Source organism: Arvicanthis niloticus, chromosome 1 (genome assembly GCF_011762505.2).
Source record: "Arvicanthis niloticus isolate mArvNil1 chromosome 1, mArvNil1.pat.X, whole genome shotgun sequence".
NCBI lineage: Eukaryota > Metazoa > Chordata > Mammalia > Rodentia > Muridae > Arvicanthis > Arvicanthis niloticus.
This window is the reverse complement of record NC_047658.1, coordinates 4,604,995-4,621,369: the sequence shown is the minus strand read 5'-3', so window position 1 is coordinate 4,621,369 and position 16,375 is coordinate 4,604,995. Positions and strand designations below refer to the sequence as shown.

Below are 16,375 nucleotides of genomic sequence, written 5' to 3'. Positions count from 1 at the left end.
GATGGCACCGGATCTCCTGAAACTGGAGTTCCTCACAGTTGTTAGCCAGCCGCCATCTGTGCACTAGGAGCCAAACCTGCATCTTCTTTGAAAACAACCAGTCAGCTTTAATCCCAGCACTCAGGAGGCAGAGGCAGGTGGATCTCTGAGATTGAGGCCAGCCTGGTCTACAGAGTGAGTTTGAGGCCAGCCTGGTCTATGGAGTGAGTTCTAGGACAGCCACGGCTACACAGAGAAAGCCCATCTCAAAAAACAAAACAACAACAACAAATATTCTTAACCACTGAGCCATCATTCAGTTCTATCATATCAGTCACCATCACCACCACCACCACCACCACCATCATCATCATCATCATTATGGAGATAGGGTTTCTCTGTGTTAGCCCTGACTGTCCTGGAACTCTCTCTGTAGACCAGGCTACCCTGGAACTCACAGATCCTTCTGCCTCTGCCCTCTGAGTGCTGGGATTAAAGGTGAGTGCCACCACTGCCTGGCTGTTCCCGTTATTCTTGACCTCAAACTGGATATATGAGGAAGAGGACCTTCAACTCCTGATCCTCCTGCCTCCAGCACTCAAGTGTGTTGATTAATGTGTGTAACCACCACACTTCCTTCACCTTTATGAGAGAGTTCACATGAAATGACAGGATATTTCACCTTCAAGGGGAATCCTAGTGTTTCAATTTGTGTGTGTATAGAAAAGAGGTCAGGTTACCTTTAAAGGGAGAACTGAAATTGGTGGAGACACACAGATTATATAATTGTATGGTTACAAAGGTCCAAGGAGGGCTGGAGAGATGGCTCAGCGGTTAAGAGCACTGACTGCTCTTCCAGAGGTCCTGAGTTCAGTTCCTAGAAACCACATGTTGGCTCACAACCATCTGTAATGGGATCTGATGCCCTCTTCCTTTTTCTGGTGTGTCTGAAGACAGCTACAGTGTACTCATATACATAGAATAAATAAATACAACCTTCAAAGGCCCAAGGAATTTAATTGGAACATGAGGTATCTATTAAGACCATAATGAAACTGCTGTCCTCTCACTGGAACTTATTGGGACCACTGTTTGAGGTGCAGTGTAAAAGTTAGGTCTGGTGCCCCCATGCTCCCAGAAATAAGACTCAGACTCAAAATACATTTACCTTGGCCATACAGCTAGGTTCTTCTCTGACCAGATCATAACTTACTATAACCCATTTACTCTTTTACTCTAACCTACATTCTGCCATGTGGCTGGTTACCTGTGCTCAGGTACCATGGGTCTGCTTCAGTACATCAGGCCGGGTGAATGAATCTCTTGTGCCTCACACTACTGCCCTGTGTCCCACCTCCTATTTCCTACCTCAGCTCATTGGCCATTGGCTTTTTTTTTTTTTATTGACAAGTGATGCTTATAAGAGAGCTTTTCTACAGTTCAGGGTCTGTGTTACCACCACTGGTGGTATACCTAAGAGGTGGGTGGTGCTGTCCATGTCGAAGTACAATGTTCTTGGAGCCACCTAGCCATGTTGATCATAGGGTTCTCTGGTTAGGAAGCACACAGCTTCGGAGAGTGGGCCTAGTTACATGATTGCCTACACTGTTCACAACTCCCAGGTAATGTGGAAGTCATTCTGCTTGATAAATCACACTAAGGAAGGAGCTTGTTGCTTAGTCTGTCTCACCCTGTACATAGGGCTTGCAGGGTTATGGGTCTTGCTGGACTTAATAGGTTCTCTCTCTCTCTCTCTCTCTCTCTCTCTCTCTCTCTCTCTCTCTCTCGCCATAGGGACTGAATCTAGAGGCTCATGCAGTGTTAGGATGACATGCTACCTTGAGCTTGATCAAGTCTATCCTTCCCCCTTCCCTGACTACATACTTCCAGACCAGAGTAGCTACCTGCAGAGTCCCTGCAGAGTCCCTGCCCATGCATGCCTTTGGTCTTGTTTGTTGTTCTTTTAAAGATGTATTTATTTATGTATGTGAGTGCTGTTTTCATGATGCCTGCATGACAGAAGAGAGCATCAGCCACTCAGTGGTTGCTGAGAATTGAACTCAGGACCTCTGGAAGAGCAGCTAGTGCTCTTAACTGCTGAGCCATCTCTCCAGCCCCATTTTTTGTTTGTTTTTTTGGTTTTTTGTTTGTTTGTTTGTTTTTTTAAGACAGAGTTTCTCTGTGTAGCCCTGGCTGTCCTGGAACTCACTCTGTAGACCAGGCTAGCCTTGAACTCAGAAATCTGCCTGCCTCTGCCTCCCGAGTGCTGGGATTAAAGGCATGCATCACCACCGCCCGGCTCCATGTTGTATCTTAAGCTGTCTTGAAATCACTGTATAGACAACTGTGGTAGTTCTCCTGCCTCGGCTTCTCAATGGTTATGCTTTCCAGGTGTGAGCCACCCTGCTCAGCTCCTGTCCCTGCCCTGACAATAAGAGGATGTTAGCTGTGTTGGAGTGGTATTGGAACAAAGTATGCTAGGCCCATGAGAGGAAGTTTTCTTCTCTATCATTTGGACAGAGTTATTTACACTGGTTTTCATGGTAGCAGAAGCAAAACTCTCTTCTCTTCTCTTTTCTCTTTCTTTCTCCTCTCCCTTCTCTTCTTCCTTAAATGGTGTCTTATCATGTAGACCTGGTCACTCAGTAGACCAGGCTGGCCTGGAACTCACTCTATAGACCAGGCTGGCCTGGAACTCAGAGATCACTTATCTCTGCCTCCTGGGTGCTGGGATTAAAAGTGTGTGCCATTTACCTGGGCCGGCAGGCAGCACATGCTTTTAGTCCCAGCATTCCAGGAGGTCCAGGCCAGCCTGGTCTACAAAGCAAGTTCCAGGATAGCCAGGGCTATGAAGAGAAACCTTGTCTTGAAAAAACATAAAAAGATAGAAAAACCAGATGTTTGTACAGGATACCAGTGAAGCATCAAGAGGGTCCTTTGGCTCATCACAACTCAATGGCCTCCTTGCAAGAAATGGCCATTGATCAATAGTAGTTTTGATTATAAATATGACTATGTGGGTGTCTCTCCTAGTGATGGTTGGGTTCACAACCATTACCGCCTTTTAGGCTGAGAATCACATGGTAGTCATGTGGATTGGAGAAAGAAGTTACAAGATTCATGAACAAACTACTGCAGAAGACATACTAGGGACATTTTCAGCCCCTGGCCCCCATTCACTTTGCTAGGTGGTGTTAATCCCAGCCACTCAGAAGGGAGACACAGACAGCTTTCTATCCTGGTCTACAGAGCAAGCTCCAGAACAGCCACATAAGGAAACTCTGCATACTCTGCATATATTGTATATATGGATGCCTGAATCCATAGCAACGGATGTAGATGTCAGAGGTTAACTTTTTTTTTTTCAATTTATTTTATTTATATGAGTATACTGTAGTTGTCTTTAGACACTCCAGAAGAGGGCATCAGATCCCACTACAGATGGTTGTGAGCCACCAAGTGGTTGATGGGAACTGAACTCAGGGCCTCTAGAAGAGCAGTCAGTGCTCTTGACCACTGAGCCATCTCTCCAGCCCCCGGAGGTTAAGTTTCAGGAGTTGACTTTTTCCTTCTACTGTGTGGGTCCCAGGATAAAGCTCAGGTTGTCAGGCTTAGTGGCAAGCAAGTCCTTTCATCCACTGAACCATCTCAGCAGCCAATGAGTGTTTATTTACTTTTGAGAGAAGGTCTCTCAATTCAATTCAATGCAATTCAGGCTGGCCTTGAACAAACTCAGCTTGCTTTGTAGAAGAGGCTAGCCCTAAACTCCAGCTTTCAACCTTCCAAGAGGTCAGATTACATATGCGTGTTACCCTGCCTGAGCTCTGGCTTTAGTTTTTGTCTGTAAGCATATACATGAATATGATACAATAGGTCCTGTTGGTCTCAAACCACTTATCTAGCTAAAGATGACCTTGAACTTCCGATCCTCCAGCCTTCACTTCCCCAGTGCAGGAATTACCGGAGGAGAATGCATGTCCTGTTTCACTTGGGTCAGAAGCTGGAATGAAGGACTTTGCACATAAGAGGCAAACACTGTAGAAGCTGAGCTACACCTCAGCACAGCCCTGCTCCCTTTACGTTACGAGAGATGGCTTGGTGGTTAAGGGCAAAGGCTGCTCTCCCAGAGGACTTGGTTCGATTCCCAGCATCCACAGGGCAGCTCTCAACCATCCTTACCTGGATCCAGGTTTAGGGTATCTGACACCCTCTTCTGGTCTTTTGGGCACCAGGCTACATGTCTGATACACAGACAGATATGCAGGCAGCACGCACACATACGTAGAAAAAAAATAATAATAGTTATTTAAAAAAGAATTTAACTTAGTGCATTGTAAGAATGCGGTGGGCACGGTAATTAATCAACACCCACCTTTTTGTTTGTTTGAGACCGGGTCTTGTTATATATTCCAAAGTGGTTTTAAACTCAGGATACTCTGTCTCAACCACCCAAATACTAGGATTTCCAGCATACATTATCAATTTCACAGTGCCAGTGACCTGCGCTATTGGGTGTAAGGCATAGGGTGCTCACATCATTGAGGTACATGGTTGCTGTGCAGAGATATGCATACATGTTTGCTTATATACATGTATATAAAGCATGTGTATGCATGTTCTTTACTCTTTATATTTATCACCACTATAAATCTTATTTGTATATTTATTTTGTTATTTTAAAAAATATTTTGAGCCAGGCAGTGGTGGCTCACACCTTTAATCCCAGCACTTGGGAGGCAGAGGCAGGTGGATTTCTGAGTTTGAGGCCAGCCTGGTCTACAGAGTGAGTTCCAGGATAGCCAGGGCTACACAGAGAAACCCTGTCTCAAAAACAAAAAGAAAAAAAAAAAAAGTAAATAAGATATTTAGCTGGGTGGCACATGCCTTTAATGTCAGCACTCAGGAAGCAGAGACAGCCAGATTGTTATGAGTTCAAAAGTCAGTTTGTTCTATATAGTGAGTTCTAGACCATCTAGAAGTATAAATTAAGGAGAGCCGATTTAAAAAAATATCCACTCAAAAATTGTGTGTGTGTGCGTGTGTGCTTGTGAGAGAATATGAATGTCAGCTGAGGATAGCAGAATGTATTGGATTTGCCTGAAGTGGGAGGTACAGGCAGTTATGAGGTGCCTTAGGAATGGACTAGTGTTGTCTGCAAGAGGTGTTCTTAACTGCTGAGCCACCTGTCTACCCTCCCTATTTTGGGTTCTTGAGACTGTGTTTCATGCTGTAGCACAAGCTAGCCTTGAACTCTCGTGTAGCCCAGGCTGGCCCTGAAATGGACCAGTTCTCTGGCTTTGGCATCATGAGTGCTGAGATTACAGGAATGAGCTAGCACATGCTAGCTTTAATTAAATAATTAATTAATTATTGGTGCTGGCCCTGTAACAGAGGCTCCCAAGCATGCCAAAGATACTGAGCAATTACTCCTTCCCAAGAACCACTGTGCGTTTACACCACAAATCAGTTTTTAATAATAATTTTATCTTTCCGGGCCTACCAAATAGCCCCATTTTTACAGATGAGCCTTTAAGAGGTGATTTCACTTGTTTTAGGTGAGTGAGTGGGTAGCAGAGGTAGGAGTGCCACTCAAGTCTGTTTTTATTGTCAGGAAGTGGGGACACGGGGTGTGTTACAGATCTATTTTAAACAGCGAAGCACAATGGCAAAACTGGAATTGTACAGAGCAGGCCTTGAATACTGATCCCAGCACTTCCTTGCTCTAGGATTTTGGCAGATTGATTTCCCCTGTAAGAAAGAGCTTTTATTCATAATCTGTGGTAGGGGTTACAATAGCAGGCCCCTCATTGGGGCTTTATGAGTATGAAGATGTTACAGACAATGCTTGGCTCACAGCCTGGCACATCGTGAGTACTCAGAATTGAGAGCTGTTATTGTAACAATGATGATTATTGCTGGACCACGCTGCTCCCAGAGGGTTACAATATCCGTGGGGAGCTGCACTGTCCGTAGGCAAGGTTACATAATTCCCCAAAGGGGTGACACTTCCCTGGAGGCCATGGTCTCCCTAAGGAGGAGGCATGAGACTTTTCTGCAGCACCCGTGAGCTGGTTTCGTTTGAAGCTTTAAGCACCTATAGCCTGAACCAGATAGGCCTTTCCTCTTGCCTGCTGCGTCTCTGATTCATCATCTTTTCAGTCTCCTAGCCCCCATCTCTTCCTTTGGTAACTCCGGTTTATTTTTCATCATTTCCCTGAGACTGTTTAGGCTTAGTTTATGAGGATATAGCTTCTGTTTCCCCTGTACCCAGCAGCAGGCTGCCTACCTGCATCCGATCGGTACCCCGATTTCCTGTTTTCCGAGCCTCAGGCTCCATCCATTCCTCTCCTATCTGCTGCAGCGAACACAGACTTAACACTTCCCCTACGCTCAGGCCTTTGGTCTTAAGCCCTGTCATCCTCTCTCTTGGCGACCCCCAGTGCTCCTCCGGAGCACATTTGTTCAGACTTGGGTCGCCCCCAGCATCCTGGCACTATCTCCGGAACCCCCTGCTCCAGTGTGGAGGTGGGGGTACCTCCGGCCGCGCTCCCAGGACAGCTGCAGCCTAGGGACGGTTGTGATTGTGGGGGCTCCTGAACGCATTCTCTGGTCACTTCCTCCCCAGCTGGACTGGGTCTATCAGGAAGGCCAAGACCCCATCTCCACAGGAGTCGAGGGTACAGCCGCCTCCCCATTTCCGATGTTGGGAAATGTTTCCCACCCATTCCACCCCACCCCTGGACAGCTGCCCTCTTTCAGGCTCGGGGTTGAGGGGGGTTGGGTAAACTCAGGCTGGGAAATGGCTGTGCTCTTGATCATCCTCCAAGATCCAGACTCCGCCCCCCTGCGGAGAAGATTCTGCCCCTTCCCCACAAAAATTTTTGATCGGCCCCCTTCATAAAATTCCTTTCCTCCAAAAGGTCCCAAAAGAAACTCTGGAGCCAGGAAAAGGCAGAAGAGAGGCAGCAGGTATTGAGTGCTGAAGACTTGAGTTCTTCTGACTCAGAGCCTCCAAGAAGGGTCGTGACCCCCAGGACCCCCCCGAGCCCCTTCCTGCCCTCTTCTCACCCCCCACCCCCCCGCCGCGCGGCCCCTTTAAGCCAAGAGCCGGCCGGTCCTCAGTGGCTGCGCGCCGGCAAGCGTGTGTGAGTGCGCGGGAGGGGGCGGGCACAGTGTCTCCATGGCGACGCGGTGGTGACGTCGCCGGCCGGGGGGCGTGGGCGTCCCGGCCCCGGAGTGCGATATTAACCCGGGAGGCGGCGGCGGGGAGGGGAGAGGCTCTGAGAGGCGAGGCCGGGTGCGGCGGCGAGGGCGTCCCAACGGGCGCGGGACGGGACGGGGCAACGCGGGCGCTAGGAGCAGCGGCCCGGAGTCGGGGCGCCTTGCCCCGGGCCCCCCAGCATGAAGACCCCGGCGGACACAGGTGGGGGCGGGGGCAGCACGTGTGGGGGAGACTTGTTGCCCCGGGAAACCGGGAGGAAAAACTTTGGGTGGGGGCTGAAGGGGTTCTGGGGAGCCCGATTGATACCCAGTTCTTGGGGACCCCCAAGCACTCGAGACCTGTTGCTTTTCGCGGCGCGAGCTGGGGTGCTGCCTGGGAGCCCCAATTTCGTGGATCCTTTCGGAATGGTGTGGGTGCTGCGGGTGCTGGTCTTTCTCTGTTCGGACCGGGCAACCTGGGTTCTCTCGGGATCCCTGGGGTGGCAGAGTCCCCTCCCTGTCGTTCTGTCACGTTGCACTCCGGGGGCCGGGACGTGTGCGGGGCGAGGTGGGGGTTCTGGAAAGGGATCCGCTATGCTCGGTTCTGCGCTGCGCGGTCCGGCCCGTGACCTTCACGGCGGCGCGTGCCCAGCACCGGGTGAGCGGGATACGGGATGGCCTGAAGCTGGGCGTGAGTGGGGAACTCGGGACTCCGGGTCCGGGCTGCACCGCCCCTCCCCCGTCCGTCTCCTCGCTCCCCCGCCCCGACTGAGTCGCAAAGTTCCAAAGCGCAGCCCGAACGTTCGAAAAAGGAACTTTTTGTTTCCGACCTTAGAACGCGCGGCTTTAAGGTGGCTCAGGGGAGACTTGGGTACCCTCCTCCGGCGCGGGCGGAGGCCGGGAGTTGAGGAGGTTGGGAAGCTGGGGGGGGATGCAGAGGCTCCCTCTTCGTCCTTCCCCCTCCCCGATCCTGCGCCTCTTTCAGCGGGCCGTCTTTTCCCTCCGCCCCTCTCGTCCCCGCCAAGTTGCTCCTCCTTAAGGGGCCAGGGTTCCCCTCCCCCCCATCTCCGGGCGGGGGGCAGCAGGATTAACCCCCCCACACTCGGACTTTCCCCCTTCCCCTCCCCCGCCGCCCCCGGGCTCGCACAGGCTGGACTTTGCGCCCGGGCGCGCGGGGGGAGGGGGCCTCGCCGCCCCCTGCCCGTCTGCCCCGTCGGAATCCGGCCCGGGGCGGGGACGAGGGAGGGGGAAGGGGGCCGGGCGCCGCTGTTCAAACTTGTTTCCTTCCCCCGGCGGCGGCCGCGGCTCCGGCTCCTATGTGCGGGTGTGTGCCCCGACCGGCCCACCCACCCCACCTCCCTGCTCGGCGGGTGGGGGCGGCTCTTAAAGGGCTCGGAGCAGGGCTCCGGCGCCAGGGGATTGGGGCCGAGGAGGGGGTCGGGGGTGGGGTAGGGGTGGGGTAGGGGTGCGCAGTGCCGTAGGGTCAGTCACGTGCGTCCCACTTACTCCCCACTCTCCGACTCCCACAGGCTCCCGGGCTCCCGGGCCCTGGGGGCAGCAGGAGCCTCGCCTCACCCGGGGAGGGGACCAAGGCGCCCAGACAACCCCGCCTTGTCTTCCCTCTCTGTTACGGGCCTTGGCTTGACGGGACCTGTAGGGCCACTGCAACCCTGTCTGGGGTCCCGGTCATGCGTAGATTCTCATGGGAAGGTGGGGGACCAGAACGGCCTCTAGGTCGGTCTGTTTCTCCGACTGCCGGCCACTGCTCGCCCTTCCATCCGATCCTCCATCCCGGCGTTTCTCTGCTCCGCGGTGGCTGTTTCCCACTTCCTGTTTTCTTCCCGGCTCTGGCGCCATCGAGGTCTGCCTGGAGTGGGGGAGGTGTTGAGGCCCCCCGAGAGGCAAACGTATTTTTCCTCTACCCCGACCCCCATCTGACCCTTATATTCTCATAAAAAAAAGTTTAGGCAGTCATGTTAAGTTGGGGATTATTTCCCAGAACTTATGCCCCGACCCAGACTTGCACAGTCTGGGATATCCAGGTGTGCCTTCTGGGACCCAGCCATCTCAGCCCTTCCTGTCTGCAGCCACCTCTACACCCTGTCTGCCTTTCTGGAACCCTTCTCTCAGTGCAGCTGCTTTCTTCCAGCCTCACTGGACCCCCAGGCTGGAGAGGTCTTACACCCTCAAGCTTTCTTGCTGCAGAGCTGGTGTTTCCGTGATTTAAGCACGTGGACCCGTATACAACACACACATGGTCTCTTTGCCCGTGCCTGGCTCCTGGCTCCAAGGCCTGGGGAACAGAGCCCCATTGAGACACCCTGACGTCACCCCCACTCCGTCCCCTCCCCAAAGCTGGGAACAGGCCCTCGTGTATGCTGTGTCCGATGAGGAAAGCCGGTACTAGGGTGGTGCTGGGGTGGGCCTGGGCATGGGGAGGGGTCTCTGCCAGAAGTAGTAGGCAGGGTCCAGGCCCTGGGGGTGGTGTTTCTCAGGGAAGGAGGTTAGCAAGGGGCCCTGGGACAGCTCCCAGAATGCGGGCTTGAGGCCTTTCCAGAGCCCCCCCCCCCACCTCCTTTCCGAGTTCCCTTTGTGTTGCATGTAGTCTCTCTCACTCCCTCTCTTCTGCAAAGTTTATTTTTAGCCTCCTGCTCCCCCGCTCCCAGGACTGTCGCTGCACACACGTTGCCTGGTTACCGGGACACGGAGGCTGGGGCTGGTGGGCTGGGAAGGGTGGCTTTAATTTTGGGGGTAGGGTGGAAGTCAGTGCACCCCTCCACCTCCAGATTGATGTCTTAGGACCTCAGCCCCCCTCTTGGGACAGGGAGCCAGATTGGAACTGAGATAGAATCGGGGAGCTTCATGCCCTGAAAGGAGCTAGGAGTTTTTTGAAGGTGGTTCCAGGCTATATTAAGGGGTGACTTGATGACTTGGGTTCCCAAAGACCTCAGGACCCCAAGGGATACCCCGTAACCTTGGTTCTCTATAGCATTACAAGGATAATGGGATGAGCACCTGGGTTCCCAGGAGAAGGATGAGCCCATGGATGCTGGGGACCTTGAAGGGGTTGTCAGGGGCTGTCACTGCTAAGCTGGAGGACGGGACAGCTGGTGTAGGACTCTGGTCCCAACATCCTGCTCTGGAACCTGGCAGTGGCTGGCTGGTTTGAGGTGGGGATTTCTGAATGGGGCATGTAGACCAAGTGGGAGCATTGAGCAGGCCAGCCCCTTTTACCTAGGCCCAGGGTCCGACTGACCAATTGGCTGCCTGTGCAGGGGAACACTGAGTTATGCATTGGGAAAAGGTGGTCTCTGAAGGAGGGAAAGGAACCACTTTGGATTTCAGATTGGGGTTGAGGCTTTAGGGAGGCAGAACCTTCAGAGTCTTGCTTGCTTTCTGTTTGGACTGGACCCCGCCCATTTTTAACCATATACCTTGGTCTTCCTTCAATAGTGGCTCCAGGGCCCCTGATCTGCCTCCCCCCTTTCGTGTCTTCCTCCCCTTTCCCTCCTCCCACCCCTCCATTACCGGCTGCCTAGTGCTGAATTATTGATGGCCCCTGATTACCCGGGGGTTTGGGAAATGACAACAACCGCAGCCCCCCCACCCCAGGCTGCCCACCCCCTCCAGGGACCAAGCCAGCCCGCCACCAACCTCCACCCAAGGTTAATGCTGGGGGCGGGCCAGCAGGTGGGCTGAGAGTAAGCTGAGGATGAGAAGGCAGAAGAGGCAAGAAGATGACGGTTCCAAGCCTGCTTGGGCTCTGTCTGGGCCAAGTCCCCTCCATCCAGGTCCTAAGGGTGGACCTGGGGAGGGCGTTATGGCTCAGAGGGTCCAGTGCTGTGGGGGTTGGGGGGGCTCTCAGACAGTCTGGGTTTCACTCTCAAGGGAAGACAGAAGCCTCTGTGTATGCAAGCGCTGACCTCATCGCCAACCAGCCACCCCACCCGGCCTGGTCCTTTTAAGAAAAAAAAAAATCCTCTCCAGTCCTGGGTGGGAGTAGAAGCTTCTTATAACCTGAGAGGAAAGATATGTTTCTGAGGAGAGGACCACAGAAGCTGAGGGGCACTGTTAGCTCTGAATGGAAGTTGGGGTGCACATAGGGGACTGTGTCCCCATCCTGCTGGCCACGTGTACCCTTTTCTGCCCCTCCCCCTCCCTCACTGGCAGCCTTGCCCGCCATCCTGGCTTGGTGCCTGGCCCCCTGGCACTGGCCCCGGGACCCGCCGCCGTTGGTTTCCTGTTTCTCCCGGTGTCGCTGGAGCAGACTCCAGCTTCCCCTCCTCCCAGCTCCTGTCTAGCCCCCTAACGCAGATGCACATACTGTTACTCTCTGATTTGGGTCTTCATCTGGCTTAGGAAAGAGGGCTTTCCTGATGGTGGAAGACTGAGGGGTGGGGCAAGACATAAACTCCAGGGTAGGAGTCAGAGCCCCCACCTTGGCATCTTGACCCTAGGCAACTCCCTGTCTCCTGTCCCTAGGGTTTGCCTTCCCAGATTGGGCCTACAAGCCGGAGTCATCCCCTGGCTCGAGGCAGATCCAGTTGTGGCACTTTATCCTGGAGCTGCTTCGGAAAGAGGAGTACCAGGGCGTCATCGCCTGGCAGGGGGACTACGGGGAGTTTGTCATCAAGGACCCTGATGAAGTGGCTCGCCTCTGGGGTGTCCGCAAGTGCAAACCCCAGATGAACTATGACAAGCTGAGCCGGGCTTTGCGGTGAGAAGGGGCTGTGGGCCCCAGAGGACATGTGGCAGGGTCACTATGGTTGGAAATCCCTGGTGTATGAGGACAGGTTTTGAGTTTGATGTCTAGCTAGCTCTGTTAGATCCTCTAGCTGTGTGAACTAGGGCCTTGGGCAAGTGAGTCTTGTGAACTCATAGGTCATACAGAGGTATCCCAGGCAGAGAAATGTAGTCATTGCCGAAACCTCTAGTGTGGTTCTCACTCTCTGGTTACTTGATTTCTAGACTGTTGGGTACCCTTTATGCATGACAGCCAGCCTCATGTCATGGTGTCTGAGTCCTATGGAGGGTAACTTGATGGCCCGATGGTGTTTTATGCCCACAGCTATTATTATAACAAGCGCATTCTGCACAAGACCAAGGGGAAACGGTTCACCTACAAGTTCAACTTCAACAAACTGGTGCTGGTTAATTACCCTTTCATCGATGTGGGGCTGGCTGGTGAGTGTCCAGTCTCATGGCTTGAAGGGGGTGAAAGAGGTGGGTCTTTCTGTATTCAGAATAGACCAGAGATCATGACGCCAACTCTCCCTTCTTTTGTCAGGGGGTGCAGTTCCCCAGAGCGCCCCTCCAGTGCCATCGGGTGGCAGCCATTTCCGCTTCCCTCCCTCAACGCCCTCCGAGGTGCTGTCCCCCACCGAGGATCCCCGATCTCCACCAGCTTGTTCTTCATCATCATCTTCTCTCTTCTCCGCTGTGGTTGCCCGACGCCTGGGCCGAGGCTCAGTCAGTGACTGTAGTGATGGCACATCAGAACTGGAGGAGCCTCTGGGAGAGGACCCCAGGGCACGACCACCTGGTCCTCCGGAGCTGGGTGCCTTCCGAGGGCCCCCCCTGGCCCGCCTCCCGCATGACCCTGGTGTCTTCCGTGTCTATCCTCGGCCCCGGGGTGGTCCTGAACCCCTAAGTCCCTTCCCTGTGTCACCTTTGGCTGGGCCTGGCTCCCTTCTGCCTCCTCAGCTCTCCCCAGCTCTGCCCATGACTCCCACCCATCTGGCCTACACACCGTCACCCACGCTGAGTCCTATGTACCCCAGTGGTGGTGGGGGCCCTAGTGGCTCAGGGGGAGGTTCCCACTTCTCCTTCAGTCCCGAGGACATGAAACGGTACCTGCAGGCCCACACCCAAAGCGTCTACAACTACCACCTCAGTCCTCGAGCCTTCCTGCACTACCCAGGGCTGGTGGTGCCCCAGCCTCAGCGCCCCGACAAGTGCCCACTGCCTCCCTTGGCACCAGAGACCCCGCCGGTCCCCTCCTCGGCCTCGTCTTCCTCTTCCTCCTCTTCATCCCCGTTCAAGTTTAAGCTACAGCCACCCCCACTAGGACGCCGGCAGCGGGCAGCTGGAGAGAAGGCTCCAGGGGGCACTGACAAGGGCAGTGGCTGCCCTGGCTCAGGTGGGCTAGCTGAGGGGGCAGGCGCATTAGCCCCCCCACCGCCACCACCCCAGATTAAGGTGGAACCCATCTCAGAAGGCGAGTCGGAGGAGGTGGAGGTGACTGACATCAGTGACGAAGATGAGGAAGATGGGGAGGTGTTCAAGACCCCCCGTGCCCCGCCTGCTCCCCCCAAGCCAGAGCCCGGAGAGGCACCAGGGGCACCCCAGTGCATGCCCCTTAAACTGCGCTTTAAGCGGCGCTGGAGTGAAGACTGTCGCCTGGAGGGGGGTGGGTGCCTCTCTGGGGGCCCTGAGGATGAGGGTGAGGACAAGAAGGTGCGTGGGGACATGGGTCCTGGGGAGCCTGGGGGACCCCTCACCCCACGACGGGTGAGCTCTGACCTCCAGCACGCCACAGCCCAGCTCTCCCTGGAGCACCGAGATTCCTGAGAGCTGTGGGCAAGGGCCCCTTGCGCCACCCCCCACCCACCCTACCCCCTGAGCTTTTGCTGCCTTAACCCCCACCCCACCCCAAGCCCTGGAGGTGAGGGCAGCTCTCTTTAGTCTCCTCCCTGCCTCCTCCCTTTCTCCTTCCCAACATTTTGTATAAAACTTTGAATTTTTTTTTTTAATGGTAGGGTGGGTGGGTGCCCAGAGTTGGGGGCTAATCTCCTCATCTCTGGGTTTGTAAGTTCTGGGCAAAGTGGTGGTGGGGGGTGGGAGGGGGGTGTTAAGGGGGGGCACCTCCATTCTGGTGATTTCTATTTGAACAGAGGCTTTGGCCTTAAAACCCAGGAACTTTTTTATTACAATCGTAGGAAGTAAAGCCTTGTCTCCCTCCCTCTTCTCTGCCTCTTACCTCGTTCTCTCCCCCCCCCCATCATGCCCCTCCCCCAGCCCTAACCCTGCCTTCCTTGCCCCTCCTGGGGCTGAGAGTGCCTGGGTTTCTTATATCCCACAAGGTTGGAGCAGGGGCAGGAGGGACAAATTTTATAAACCAAAAATTCTGTGGGGGGTGGTGGGGTGGGAGGCAGAGGAAGGTGAGGGGTGCCGCCTGTGGGCCACAAATCTCTACAAGTGCCTGTTCCCTACGCCACCCCAGTACTGGTACAGTTCCTTCATGCCCACCCCCCAGCTGCTCCTAGGTCTGGCCCATGGGCAGGTGGGTCAAGGGACAGGAAGGGGAGTCCCTCAAAACCAAACTGGAAGCCCCTCTCTGCCTCCCAGCTGGGGCCCCAGGGGTGGGCTGGAGGGCTGTGTGGTCAAGCCTTATTCTGTATTGGGAATGGAGGGTGGGGCGGGACATGAGGGGCTGCTGGAGAATGTATTCAAAACAATAAAACCTTGGACCTTTGCATGTAGTAATCTATCCTAGGAGCTGGGTGCAGCCACAGTATCAGCTCAGACTCGGCTTTATTCTGGACAGGTCTAGACACCCGCTTCCATCTGAGGCCAGAAGGCCTGACTCCACCTGAACAGGTCAACTAGGCCTGGGGAATTATTGGCCTACTTTCAGATGTCACAAACCTCAGAGCTGATGATTAAGGTTTCTGGATTTCTCTAGTCTTGTCTTTCCTTGACTGGTTCCTTATCATCCCATCTGCCTCTTGGACCCTTAACATGACCCTGCTGTTCCTGGTTCTCCTACCTAAATTGCTTTTGCCCTCCAGCTCCGAATGCTAAGCCACACCCCCATCAGGTCTCCAGGGAAGGAAGGCTCGCGCATTTTGAACCAAGGCTAGCATCCTGCCGCCTATCTCCCTCAAATGTACTCTGAGGAGGCTTTGGGGCTTCACACCTGTAGCGCCCCCCCCCCCCCACTTGAGGTAGAAAGTTAAAATTAAAGGCCTGCCTGGACCATGTAAAAGGGAAGTGTGGTGATATTCTGCTTGGGATCCTTTGACCGTGAGACGGGGTTTCTCTGTGTAGCCCTGGCTGTCCTGGAACTCACTCTGTAGACCAGGCTGGCCTCGAACTCAGAAATCCCCCTGCCTCTGCCTCCCAAGTGCTGGGATTAAAGGCGTGTGCCACCACTGCCCGGCTGCATCTGTTCTTTAGAAAGCCTCAGTTTCAGAGCCCCTTACCTCGATTGGCTCATGACAGCTATTATTATTATCTCTAGTTCCAGGGGATCCAGCTTCTGGCACCCACACTAAATTGGTATATATATATATATATATATACTCACTCAGATACATTAACAAAAACTTTTGAAGAAATTTATATTTATGCATATGAATGTTTGATATTCATGTCCACACACCATCATGGTTGCTGTGTCCAGGATGGTCAGAAAAGGGTGTCAGATGCCCTGGAAGGACAGAACGATGGTTGTGAACTGCCCTGTGGGTGCTGGGAACCGACCCTGGGTCATCTGCTAGAGCAGCAAGTGCTCTTAACCACCAAGTCATCTTTCCAATAAAACTAAATCTTAAACCTTGGAAAGTAATTGGTAATCTTTGTCCCATCAGCCGACCCCCAACTCCCATGCCCCCCACCAGCAGGTTTTGAGAGGAATTTGTTGGCATTAAGATGGTGACTGATCTGTTGTGTGCCAAGTATTTAATCATTTCAGGTTTTTTTTGTTTTGTTTTGTTTTTTGGTTTTTTTTTGGTTTTTTTTTTTTTTGTTTTTTTTTTAGGGAACTCTGTTGACCAGGCTGGCCTCTAACTGAGATCTACCTGCCTCTTCCTCGTGGGATTAAAAGGCCTGCACACACACACACACACACACACACACACCACCCCCCACCAGCCCCGCCCCAGCACGCTTTAGTTCTTCAAGCATTCAACAACAAAGGGCTTCATTAAACTTGCCTATAGACCTAGAGTTGAGCTCTTCAATGAAGTAGCTCTTAATCTAATGTCTTACAGCAACGGGATTTTCCAGTGGAAAGCCAAGGTATCTAAGAGTCCAGATCAAGGGATCTGGGATCTCAGAATTTGGTTGATGGTGAGCTTACAGAGCTAAGAAACCAGGAACTGGAGAGCTGAGTCTTTGAGGAGATAAAACAATCAGGAAGATTTCGGGCTCTGGTTGCTTGAGGATACAGGCCCCACCTGGGCCATACAGGTGT

At 53.4% G+C, this 16,375-nt stretch overlaps 1 protein-coding gene across 2 annotated transcripts; it reads left to right on the top strand.

The window, feature by feature from the left end:
* Window positions 1–7,261: 7,261 nt before the first annotated feature.
* Erf (ETS2 repressor factor) lies at window positions 7,262–14,653 on the top strand. 2 transcript variants are annotated; one of them, XM_034520409.2, is made up of 4 exons: window positions 7,262–7,402; window positions 11,662–11,896; window positions 12,248–12,363; window positions 12,467–14,653. In XM_034520409.2, the coding sequence occupies exons 1-4, from the start codon at window positions 7,381–7,383 to the stop codon at window positions 13,747–13,749; spliced, it is 1,656 nt and encodes a 551-aa protein (XP_034376300.1). In that variant the 5' UTR covers window positions 7,262–7,380; the 3' UTR covers window positions 13,750–14,653. The 2 variants fall into 2 exon arrangements, with proteins under 2 accessions (XP_034376300.1, XP_076785995.1); XM_076929880.1 differs by lacking the exon at window positions 7,262–7,402 and adding an exon at window positions 8,678–9,579.
* Window positions 14,654–16,375: the final 1,722 nt, after the last annotated feature.